General features: G+C 40.8%; 2 protein-coding genes across 13 annotated transcripts in view; one reads left to right on the forward strand and one right to left on the reverse strand.

The window, feature by feature from the left end:
- Positions 1–6,705, forward strand: part of sema4d (sema domain, immunoglobulin domain (Ig), transmembrane domain (TM) and short cytoplasmic domain, (semaphorin) 4D) — a 42,553-nt gene extending 35,848 nt beyond the window's left edge. For 4 of the 12 annotated variants that reach the window (XM_047344378.1, XM_035184198.2, XM_047344379.1 and 1 more), the window contains 5 exons: positions 514–879; positions 2,672–2,887; positions 4,491–4,703; positions 4,926–5,017; positions 5,893–6,705. In XM_047344378.1, coding sequence (XP_047200334.1) covers positions 514–879; positions 2,672–2,887; positions 4,491–4,703; positions 4,926–5,017; positions 5,893–5,913 — 908 coding nt within the window. In that variant the 3' untranslated portion in view covers positions 5,914–6,705. Of the gene's footprint in view, positions 1–513; positions 2,352–2,671; positions 2,888–4,490; positions 4,704–4,925; positions 5,018–5,892 lie in introns of those variants that run through there. The other 8 variants (XM_035184193.2, XM_035184194.2, XR_004698856.2 and 5 more) reach the window with 7 other exon arrangements.
- An 839-nt stretch (positions 6,706–7,544) lies between these two features.
- Positions 7,545–9,599, reverse strand: zgc:86839 (Cyclin-dependent kinases regulatory subunit 2-like). Its single transcript, XM_035141394.2, has 3 exons — positions 9,424–9,599; positions 8,379–8,506; positions 7,545–8,097 (listed from the first exon to the last, which is right to left on the reverse strand). Exons 1-3 carry the CDS (start codon positions 9,480–9,482, stop codon positions 8,054–8,056), a joined length of 231 nt encoding a protein of 76 aa, XP_034997285.1. The 5' UTR covers positions 9,483–9,599; the 3' UTR covers positions 7,545–8,053.
- Between the last annotated feature and the right edge of the window lie 2,964 nt (positions 9,600–12,563).

The following is a 12,563-nucleotide window of genomic DNA, read 5'->3' on the forward strand; positions in this document are numbered from 1 at the left end:
ATTTTGGACATGTGATGTGTTCAATAATGATAAACTTTGCATGAACAGGTGACCAGTGTTTGTTTGTTGCCGGGACTCTTCAATGTAAGTGACATTGTTGATCACAACAGCTGATTCTCCAGTTCGGGGTTCTGCGTACTGAGTTGGGCTTCACTGAACTGAACAGCTCTTTGTGCAGCAGTGATGGATCAGCTTCAGGGTTCTGTGGACTGAGTCCTGCAGCAGGTCTTTACTTGACTCAATAACCTCAGGTCACTTTTAAAGTTAGAGAAAACTGCTACCAGCATAATCACAGGCTGAGTAACCAGCCAATTCCAAATAGGCAGGTTAAGCACCGCCCTAGTGAAATCTAAATCTGGTAAAGAAATAAAGCAGGATTTTATTTTGTTGTCAAATGTAAAAAGCATGTCTTGTCTGATTGTTCTCTCATCATCTGTTTTAAACAGGACCTGTTACTAGACGAGACTTTAACTATGCAAAACTCATTATTCTCTCTCTTGTTTTGCTTTGTAGCGTCAGGTCTGTCGCTGAAGGACTACCAGCAAGTGAAGGTGAAACCGGGGAGCTCTGTCGAGCTGCTCTGCCTGGTACACTCCAACCTGGCCCATGTGATGTGGAAATCCAACAGCTCGGTTCTCACCGAGGCCTCTCGCTTTCACCTCATAGGTGAAAATGGTCTCCTCATTTACAGCGTGGCACCAGAGGATCAAGGTCACTACGAGTGCTGGTCCGTGGAATGGGCCGCCGCTGCCGGGAAGAACTTCAGTCGCCTCCTGGCTGGATACGTCCTCACTCTGGATCTCCCGACCAGAGCCCCACACCAGGCGGGCCACCGCACCACCACCCTCGGCAGCCACGAGACACCTAGCACCGCTGAAGGTAATGATGAGACAGACAAAGCCCCACTAACTTCAGCCCTCGCCCCCCCCACCTTCCCAGCCTCTGCCCTCTTCACCTCCCCGCCCCAAACTGACTCGTCACTAACCCCGCCCCCTAGCAGCACAATCAAGCTCCAGCCAAAGTTGGAAGCTCTTCCATCAAGCTCCAACAGCGCCCGCCCTGACAACCGGGACCCAGCGGCCGAGTATCTGCAGCACAACAACAGCATTGCCCTCCTCTTTCTCTTCCTCCTGTTTTTCCTCCTCTTCCTGGCTGCGCTGGCCTACAACTGCTACATGCAGTACCTTCCAGCTCCCTGCCTGCGTATGCGAGCTGCTCTGCTGGGCAGCCACAAGAGCGCCACTCAGCCCGAGTATCGCACCTGTGAAGCAGGTCTGATGGAAGCGTCCGCGACGGACAAAATTCACATGACGGAGCAGCCGACGCAGAACGGCAGCCAAACCACACAACACCTGCGGGCGCTCCGCGACACAGGGTATGAGACCGAGCCAGAGTCCGGCAACGGTCGGATCCCCTCCCACAACTTCGGAGAGGACAGCCCGTCGCAGGAGAAACCCTTTGACGTGGACTGTGAATCTCAGCCCATCCAGTTTGCAGACGCAGATGAACCTTACTGCTAAGCAGACGCCTGCTCTAGTTTCTCTCGGCATCGAGAGGAGTTACAGGGGGTCACGTTCTTGCTGCATCTTCCCACTGCTCACAAGTCTTAAGTGTTGTCCTCTATATGGAAGCATGTTCAGTCAGTGTACAGCATTGGATGACGTTTTATCATTACAAGGCTTAAGGCGGGCGCCCCACTTGTGCAGATTTACCTCCTGCTGTCTGACTTAGAGCTTTTTCTGATAAAGTACAACTGTGCCCATTGAAGCTGCACCATCTCAGCTAAGTCCAGCGAGTGAAGCTATTTCTTAAATTCCAAACTGGAAACATTCTTTACCAAATTGGTAAGTTACTGTGATGTTTTCCAAATTGGAATCGTTTTTTTATTTGGTACAGCCTGGGTGAGAAAAAAATCTCTTAAAGCTTTTGCATTTTTTTTTTTCTTCAAAGCAAAGCGTTGGCTGTTGAACTTGGGTAAATGCTTCACCGTTACAGTGTTTTCTCAGGGAAGATTTTCTCGGTACTTTGCAGCCTTGCTTCGTTGTACAGTGTTGCCGTCTGCAGAGCGCCTTATCTCACCCGTCGAGGCGGCGAAGTCGAGTTCGAAACATCAGAAAAAGAGAAAAACATGGATTAAATCAAACCACTGTCTTGTTTGGACTCATCCTGCGCAACAATCTGGAGTCTCTGTATTTAATTTCTTTTCCCTCCCTGTGAAGTAGACATTCCTACGTGGATACAACTCCTGACAGTCCTGTGTATTAACCTCTACTAGTCATCTGCCCTCATGTGGTTTGTTAATAACGTAAATATGATTTATGATGATATCAACCGTCAGTGGTTCTTTCCTCCGGGAAAAAAAAAAAAAAGCCCTGGAAATAATCTGAAGTTATTTTTTTATACTTATTTTTAATTAAAACCTTTACTTCAGTTTTAGAACATTTTCAGAGAATTATTATTTAAGACGTCAAATCTGTGGTAATGTCATTTTGTCCCTTTGTGCAAGTTATGATTTTTTCCTTTTTTATTTTATTTTATTTATTGCAGCAGATTTTTAAAATCCTATTCCTCATTCATTAGTCGCTCCCTTCTGTCTTTCTTGCATGTCCTCCCTTGTTGAGATTTCCTGTTTTCCTCAACACTCTTTTCTCCATCACTCCCTCCCTCACAGCCTCCTCTCCTGTCGACACTTCATTCTCCCTGTCTGGAAGTAGCACTCCCTCTGTCCTCCCTTCTTCCTCCTCTTCCTCCTCCACCTCCTCCTCTACCAAGCCCCACAGTGTGGAGGCTCGGGAGGCAGAGGTGAGACTCTTGCCTCCCTTGCTGAAGGACCAGGCCTGGGGGGTTCACGCCCACGAGGCCTTCCTGCTCTTCTGCCTCGCCCTGGGTGAGTGGTGCCTCTGGCGGTGACTCGGCTTACACCCCCCCCCAAAAAACCCAAACCTCCCTGTTTGGAAATCCTCTCGTTTTTAACCCTCCCTTTTCTCTACGCCATTTTTCCCCCTACTCATTCTTTCGCATGCTACCATTTCACAACACATAAACTAACTGGGAATGTGTGTAGGTGTGTGTGTGTTTCTGGTTTCGCATAAAACATGCCTGCCCCTTTTTTAAAATTTTTTTTTATTTTTAGAAGTAACAGACGATACTTGTATCATAAGTGAATGTTTAAAAAAAAAAAGACAAATCTGGGTTTCAAAATGAAACTGTCCTTCCGCTGTGATCTGGTTTTCCACACAGTTCTCGATTGTATGTCAATGAAAGGTTAGATTTTATGTACATTATTGTGTAACAGTGGTCGGACGTGAAACATGATAAACAGAGGAGCGAATCCTTCTCATCTCTGCTTGGAGCAAATAAATTTAGGATTAGTTCATCTCAAACTTTCAAATTTTTGTGCCTGTAAACAAGTGTAAATACAGTATATTTGTATATATGGAAAAACACTCTTTGAAGATGTACATAAATCTAGGGGACATTTTTGGGGCTGTGGCTCTTGGTAGGTTAAATAAATCTTGTCAAAATGTTTTCAACTCTGGCTTGTTCTTGACTTCAGTCGTTTTTCTTTCTATTTTTGTGTGGATACGTGCAACAGAACACTGCTGCATGTGGCTGAGAAGCCGTGATCCTTGTGCATGTCCTGAAAAAATGATGAGAAGAGTTTTGGGAAATAAGTTGATTAACCTGAAAATGAATTAACGTCAATATAAACTTCAGAATGTGCAGCTCATCAAGTCTGGCTTTATCAGTAACTCTGTTAGATCCAACAGTTAGAAATGCTAATATAATATAAAATATAAATATAATAAGGATGAAATTTAGAAAGAATATGAAAAAAAAGAATGACCTAAAATCAGAATCCGACTAGAATGGCCCTCAGTAGAGTCTATACATCTGCCAAGGTCGTGCCCCTTAAATTCTAATGTCGTTTTCAGAAATGAACGCAGGAAAATGTCTGTAAAATTGGGTCCGAACATTTTCCGGAGTTTCACATATCAATAATGCAGCAGGAGATTGTCCAGGTCAGTCACGTTCACGACAGGAAAATTCTGCATCTCAAGGCCCAACAGAAAAATTCATTCAAGCCAGACCAAACTGCACCCACTCAGATCCATCAATTATTTTTCTCGGAAATAAGTGAAAATGTCCGAACACGAACAAGAAGGCAAAAGAAAATTCCTAGATCCGCCCCTTTGTCCGGATCTGCGCCAAATTTAACGGGTTCTTTCTTGGCCCTGTCAAGTTTCATGTAAATCCGTTCAGTAGTCTTTGTGTAACCCTGCTGACAAACCAACATACTGTATAAACAAACAGACAGGGTTTAAACATTAATTCCTTGGCAGAGGTAAAAAATATAGTGCCAAGTTTACTCAACACCACAAAAGGACCCGTCAAAGACGAGCGTTCCCATTTCCTGTACCTTCCGTCTACGTGGAGTATCCGTGTCTCCACCGCCATGGGTCAACATCAAGTGCGATTCTGTCCCCCAGGTCCCAGTGATGTCCACATTCACTGGCTAATAAACGGACACAGTCTGGACACCCCCATAATGGAGTACCGCCAGCCGGTGGGTCAGAGAGAGGTGCTCGTGAGCAGTTGGCTCCGAGAGGGGCCGCTGATCAAGGACGCCCGTTACCAATGTGTCGCTGAGGCCAGCACAGGGAATGACATGTCTGAGGTGGACCTCCGCCTCACTATTGGAGGTATCTGGTGTTGAGTGGCTCTAATGATGTCCGGTGTGCAGAGTATTATGGTTTTTTGAGTATTAAAAACCAAATCATTAAATAAAATGTGATCACTTAAGGCATGACGAGTGATAATGGAACAGGGTGCCAAGACTAGGCCCTTGGATTTTGGTTGTATAGTTCTCCTCAGATGGATTTGTTTAATGGTTTACATCCATAAAAGATGTGGTTGTTCGACAGATGAGGAGAGCATTCCATCCAGGGATTTGAACCAGTGGAGAGGAGCACTCACAGAGCATGAGCAGCTGCTAAAAAGATGGGAAAAGGCCTGGGTACGTCTATGTTCTCGCATGTTGAGTGAGTGTGCTTTCTCCCAGTCGCTGAAACGGTATTATGCAGTTGGCCGGGTCGACTTGCATCACACGCGCTGGTTTTAACCCGCTCTGCATGTTTGGCTCCAGCTAAGTGGTTTGAACTCTCGTCTTTGAACTCTCACTAGAGAAGTGCAAAGTCCAGATTTACTGGGCCAGTGGAGAATAACTTGGAGCACAAAGCTACAGGCAGCCAGTGCTTTCATTTCCACGAAATTAAGAGTTTTAGTGTTTGGTGATTTTTATCCTGCAGCGTGTTTTCCACTGTGTGAATAAAGGTGTTTGCACTCAATGAGCTAATTCAATTACCAGCAGTTTATGCAGCTTTTTTTAACCATTTAACCTTAATGCATTTAACTGACAACATTCTGTCCCACATGATCTATTAATCACATTCAGCTCATCATATTGTGGATAATGCAGCACTCATGCTCCACAAGGATCACAAGTTAGATTCATTCCAAAAATCCATGCACAGGTCATGTGACATGAAGTTTTTTTTTTTGTGAACAAATCTTTATTGCTTCCAGTGCAAAAATGACACATACACATTATCTTATCATATTTAATAGTGGTAGTACATTATTCCTCCTATTATTATAGATAGATATTTCCCTCCTTTTGGTTGAGTTTTTACTTTGATTGCATTTGTACTACTTGCATGTTTTAAGGCAGTTGGACCAGTAAAAACAATTAAGTTCCCCCCCCTGCTTAACAGTTTGGTTTGGTGAATTAGTTTAGCTCTAGCCTGATAATTAGGCTGAATCAGTCTATATTTCTTTAATATTTACTTCCTGATCTACTTGTACAGTACAGCTCTGCTCCTCCCTCCACAGGACAGCTGTGACGGCCACTGAGCTCCGTGAAGACGCAGTGAGCTTCACTCGTGTGGGCTGAATCTAGGTGTGAACATGGTCCTCAGCCCAGGTGGAGCATGCTTTTGACACTGACACCATCATAAACAGCTACAATACACAAAGATTGTCCCAGTGTCACTTCTTGTGTAGGAGTTTGATGGACAATGAAGCAAAGAATTTACACCTGCCTCCTGCAGGGGCTCACCTGCTCGTGATGATGGACGGGTGCTGGGACTCCTAACCCAAACCTGGCGAGGAGACGGAGCTCATTGGTGGACTCGATCTGGGGACGTGTGGGCTGCCTTCCCACCAAAGATGCATTTATTTTTATTTTCATTAATGTAATGAACGTCCTGAAAGCAGCACTTGTATGGAACAGATGGTATATGAGGGAAGCTGATAAATATATGTACATGATGTAGCATCTGTGGCAGATCAGGCCTGTTCATAGTGAGTTATTTATGATGTTTGTACCTTCCAACGCCTGTTTGGTCCTTCACAGTTACAGTGTGAATGTGTCCCTTGAGATGATAGTGTCTTTAACCTTTATTGGACATATTGGATAGTCGAGGCCCAGGCTTATTCAAAGGATTCAATCCCAGGAATAGACCGGGTTACTGTGAAAAGTCTTTTCAAGCACAGTTAGAATAGCTCTTATGTTTGACATTTAGATAGAGGATATCACCATATATGGAATTCAGATAAAACCACAGCATCCAAAAGGAATTTATTCCCACACTCTTTGTCTGTAGTCAGTGTTTCTTCAATTAAAACTGAGTATTTGAAACAGAATTAAATGGGGAGAGTTTTATTGATGCTTATATTGGTTTAAACGTCATTACGGCTCATTTTTGTCTGAACATGTTTCATCTGTTGGTTCAACAATTTAAATGTAAGACTTTTAAAGACCATTTTAAGACCAAGACAGATGAAATTTAAGACCGACATCAAATGCGACAGATATGAAGGAATATCAGAGTCCCAGAATTATTTACACCTTCCCATAATGGAAGATAAGGTGAAGTAGCCTGGTAGAGAATAACACTTGAAACACATGCATGCCGGCAAAAACATTTCTCTTACAAAAACAAAATTTGAAAGCATGATGGAAGCAGCGTTACATGAACATTGATATGACAATGACCTGGCTAAAAGTATTTAAGCCCTACTTTTAAATATTTTAAAGAATTTCAAGGTCTAAGATTCAGATAGTGAAAACTTCTTTTAGACATTTTAAGACCCAGCGCAAACCCTGTATTAATCCTGCAGGATCGAACTAGAGTGGTAGAGTGATACATCAGCTTTTTTCCACAGGAATACTCTACCATCTGAATTATTAACCAAACACTTCTATTTTAAAGCCAGTTGTTCATTTACAGAGGTTACAACTGATTCTTTGACTGTAGAGATACAGCTTTGACCAAATGGACCAAAACGTGTGATGAGTTAACGAAGAATGATTAAATAAAACAGCTACCCTTTAAATATAAAAAATATATGCAAACTGTGAAACTGAAAAAAAAATATGGTTCTGTAAATCTCAGCAATAGTGTGCCATCTACCACAAGTGGATCCACAGCACCCTCTTGTGACCAAAGAAAGGATCACAACAGAAAAAAAGGAGAAAAACATGGTGTGGATAGGTCATTGTTTATCAAATAGGCCGTGATTGATGTGTTACAGCAGCAAAGGTATCTAAATATTTTAATGTCAATCAAGTTTTTTTCAGTAAACATGGTCTGACAGCGACCATGACAATCTCCAGTCAGTAACAATAATACAAGAAAAAGCAGCATTATGCGAGAGTATTTTCCATTTGCATCATCCACACATGTCCTGGTGCTGACACAAAGTCACATGACAGTTCTCTTCCTGCTGATTCCATGAAATCAATTATGGTCGACACAGACGAATGCAAACTCCTCACCATGCACAGATCAGAAACAGACGTATCATGCAGATTGCAGCTAAGATGGCAAATCAGACATTAGTGTGTAGTGTTGTTTGACAGCCGTGGAACCAGTTGGATACGATGCACTGAGTAACAGTTGACGTCCATGACTCTGTACAAACTGTGCTCTTTGGCTGCGAAGGTACAACTTATGCAGAGCAGACAATAACTAGTGTCAGCGGGATCATGTCAGTGGTTTGGTAGAGGTCTTCTGAAGAGGAGGATGTGCGGCTCTGAAAGTAAAATGAAACAAACAAGTCACTGCAATTCTTATCAGGACACGTCACTTTTCTGGAAATGTAGTTGTCAACATCTGCCGACACGTTTTTCTAGCTTCAAAGTGGTTAACGTATACACATTAACATTTCTTTTGCTATACTGAGGACAAACGTTTAATCTGAATTTCTTTTTTTATTTCGGTGAAAGTACCTTGTTTAGAGCAAACAATAAGTGCATTTGCATTTGAAAGGGGAGCCAACACCATGGAGCATGAGGGAGTAATAACATACAGTACCTGGTTTATGAACCATGTAGTGGACCCATCCTTGGGACTGCTGCACTCCCAGTTGTCTCCACTCGTCCTCGGACATCAGGTGCGATCTCGGAACATATTGAATCATTTTCCGAGGCAGGACAACATGTCTGATGAAATTAGAAAGTGAAACTGGTGGTGACAGACTCAGTGTCAATGTGCTGCAAGGTTTGACACACACTCATTACAATGCAGCCATATCTATATCATATGCACAAATCTTGACAGGTTTTTTGATTGTAAGCCTCCAAATATGCATGTATGCACTTTGCACATTTAAATGTCCTTGCACCATATCTTAAAAATCACAGCGAAACCAAGTTTGTAAAAGCTACAAACATGACTGACATAGTATGTAATTCCCGCTTTTTGTTTGTATGGAGTTTGCAATTTGATTTAATACGATAACCCGGCAATAGGTCATGGTTTTGTGACATTTTAATCGTGTTCAGGTTTTGTTATTTAACAGGTTAATAATAACAGAAAGATGTTGACCACCTAAATATACAGGTTGTAATTAAACCAAAGTGTTGTCTCTGTAATGAATTGCATTATTTACAAAATTTTAGATTGAAACTAAACATTCAATATCTAGATTAAAGATTTAGAATTAACATTTAGATTAAACACCTAACATTAAGATGAAATATGTACTGCCCCCTGAGGCCGGAATGTAGACAACACTCGGAGAACAGCAGTTTCAGTGCTCAGTGGTTGTTTTCCCCCCAAAGGCCACAAGGGGCAACAACAACAACCCAGTTCCACACTTACTCGTGCAGTAACTTCATCAAGCGACACAACGTAAAGGTGAAATTTATACTTTTTACTTACAACTTTTAATCCTAGTTTCCGTGTTGACAAAGGGTCAGAAGAAAGAAAAGACGAAGACTAACTCGTGCTTATGGCAAATCACGTCTAGTTCAACCATAGACAGTATATAAAAAGAGGTCAACGCACAGAAGTTAAACAGGCTGACAGGTAGCTAGCTTGTAGCGTAGCAGTACGTAAGAAAGTTCGTGTTGCTCACCTGTACTCATAATGCTCGTCACTGTACCTGTCCGAATAACATATTTGGTTGCGAGACATATTTTCAGTTGAAGTCTAATTAGTCAAAAAACATTAACACGCAAACAAAACTGACAGCATGACCCACATGTAGCGTGTTTGCGTGCAAATTGCCCTAAAGCGGATTGGACGATTTAAGTCATGTGACCTCGAAACTTGCTTCAGGTCATTTTATTTATAAAAAGAATCATGGCAGCATAATCATGCAAACATATTTAAACATGTTTGATATCAATAATTTATCACAATAAATGTCACGTTAATATTTATTTTTTAAGACAGATTTTGGCTCCTCAGTAAAGGTTGTGGTTTTTAACTCCTCTTTATGAATGACAAACAAAACATTTGACTAATCTGAGGTAGATCGATTATGTGTTATACTTCCTCACGCTGCTTGCACATAAATAAACAATAAATTTATGTTTTGAATATTTATTGCTATTCATCAAACTTTCATGGTCCTATTTATGGATATCGTTTTATTTCCCAGCCCAGGTTTATCCAGATACGAGAAAGAGATCGTGAAAGGGAATTGCATCATAATAATCAGTTTTACTAATTCAATACATTAAACAGAGGAAGTCCTTTTAATAATAAAAATAAATAACCTTTTTCCTGTCAGCGCTGCTGTAATATTAATTATAATTTGTTGAATTACTTTTCTAGAGCTGCTCTTTGTTTAGCTGGTTTCCTGAAGTGGCTTGGATAGCATAGGTTAGAGGGTCTACAGACACAAACACACTCATGCATATTGATCCTCTTGTGCCTCCGCCGCTTCTTCAATGAACCATTCACAGAAAGCTCAGATGATGCCCGCCTTCGACAAGATTATGAAAATGAGCTCTCGAGGCTTTAGATGTTATTGTCCCTATAAAAAGCGTACGTTGTAGGTCATAAATAAATTATAATTTTTTTGTTTAGTGAGTGAAAACCAAAGAGAAAGATAAAAAATTGTATTATTAGCACTGTGTCTACATTTTCATCATTTCAATATCTCGAGTATTGGGGCCAGGAATAATAAGACAGTAGTTGAAGACTTTTTTCCCCCATTTTTCTAGAATAAAATTGAAACCCCAAGAAAAAAGTTCAAATGTTGAGAATAAAATATGACTAAACCATTTTTTCTTACACCCTATTGAATCAGAGAAGTGTGTTCCATCTTTCCAAGCTTGTGTGATTTCTATGAACTTATAGTTTTCAAAGCAACCTCCTCAAATAACTAATACTGACTACCACACTGTGTTTATGTGTTAAAACAGAAATAATTTACAATAGTAACAATAAGTACAATTTCATCAATATCATCTATACAGAGGTTTTTGTAGAGAAAGCAACATCTGCTAACATTAGTAATTATGTTGAAATTAAATGTATTCTTGAAAAACAAGATTTATTCTAGACCATTTGACAAATTTCTTCACATTTCAACTTTATTCTCGAAATACAGATGGACAAAAAATATTCCCCCTCTCATTGTTTTATGCCTGGTCCTTATACTTATACTTATACTATTCCATATCACCCCCTGGACATTGTATTTGTATTTGTAAGACTTGAACCTGCAATAACAGTATTTCGCCACTGGGGGGCAGCAGAAAACATTTCTAAACCCAAAAATTGACAAATCACCTTTTTCAGTTAAAATGAGAATCTTGTTACTAAACTGTTGCTCTCGTTATGCTCCCAGCGGTTTAAGAGCCAAATGATAATTTATTAAGGAGTTGTAAGACCAATACTCACTCTCTGATTTCAGTGAAATCTAAAACATTTTCAGACTCCAGAGAATACATTTCAAATAGCCTCAAAGAAAACAGCCTTTTCAAAATATATTTGGTATGAAATTGTGATAATGATACAACTTCCCCAAGTGTATTAATCGCTTGTACATCATGTCCATGTTTTATTTTGACTATTAAAATTCTCATTAAATATTACAAACCTAAATCATGAACCAAATCTCTGGAGCTGCTTGTGTGTAATGCTTAAAAAAGGTAAACGAAAATGTTCACATATAACCCGTTGTTGGTGTCTGCCCTTTCTGTAACATTGGTTATTTTGCTTGTCGCTCGTCTTAAAATAACTCTTTGCTTTTTTGAATGTTTTTGGTAACCTGGCAACTGTAGTCAAGTGGAGATGTGTCTGCTGCGTTCCTCGCCAACCGATGCTCTTTTCCTCTGTCTCTTTCTCATTTGCACTTAATGTATGGCTATAAGTGAGAAAGAACACTTGTATTAAATCACACATAGTCACAGTGAAACTTACTTAGAAAGATTTTTTTTCACATCTATTACATTCAATGAACTTTGGATGTTTATCTGAATGACTTATATTTATCTTTTGTGTGGCCCTTCTTTGTTAATTCACGCTTTATGAATTGGTGGAAGCAGCGTTTCCCCACACAATTCATTCAGTCTATGGCAATAGCCGGGGGTGCACGTGCACGAACGTCACCCTCACGTGCAACAAATTCACTAATGTGACACGCACACACAAGAGTGAAAGACAACTTATCACATGAGAGAGAGAACTGCACTGCATGCAAAACTGCAGCTGAAATTATGAGGTCTGACTGTCTGCATGCATGGACAGTAGCAACTTTACGGACGATAGCATGAGCGAGCACTTGACAAATAGGGCTGTGCACAACCACACCATGCAGCCATGGAGCAAAGTTAGAGGTCTTTAATGTTATTATGAGAAGTGTACATTTTTTTTTTGTCTATTATGAAATTGGAGAAATCGCAGTCCAGAAAAATAATGGGTTATACTAGTGGCAAATACATTAATGTTTCTTTACATTTGAAAGCATTGCAAAACATGTCAATCACCTGCTACCTAGTCACCAGTTTAATGTATTTGGAGAAGAGGAGTCCAGGATTATTGGAATCCTTTAATTCTTTATCATGAGCAGGCTGGTCAGATCCCTTATTTATTATTTATTTTTCGCTTTATGCTTTGTGACGTGTCCACAAATGGACCCTACCATCATACAATAATCTTCCAATAAGCAGCCATCATAGTCTTGCATTTCAGATATTCCAGATATAACCACCCTTTTCCATTCAGCTCGGCCTCCTTGTGTTTCTTTCAACAGTGGCGGGG

Source organism: Hippoglossus stenolepis, chromosome 18, assembly GCF_022539355.2.
Source record: "Hippoglossus stenolepis isolate QCI-W04-F060 chromosome 18, HSTE1.2, whole genome shotgun sequence".
Lineage (NCBI taxonomy): Eukaryota > Metazoa > Chordata > Actinopteri > Pleuronectiformes > Pleuronectidae > Hippoglossus > Hippoglossus stenolepis.

What these genes read in the sequence shown, in the direction of transcription:
- zgc:86839 (XM_035141394.2), bottom strand. Translation starts at nt 9,482, where the DNA reads ATGTCTCGCAACCAAATATGTTATTCGGACAGGTACAGTGACGAGCAT. An exon ending in GACGAGCATTATGAGTACAG is followed by an intron (nt 8,507 to 9,423) that starts GTGAGCAACACG and finishes TAATTTCATCAG; the next exon opens with ACATGTTGTCCTGCCTCGGA. An exon ending in CTACATGGTTCATAAACCAG is followed by an intron (nt 8,098 to 8,378) that starts GTACTGTATGTT and finishes TTTTACTTTCAG; the next exon opens with AGCCGCACATCCTCCTCTTC.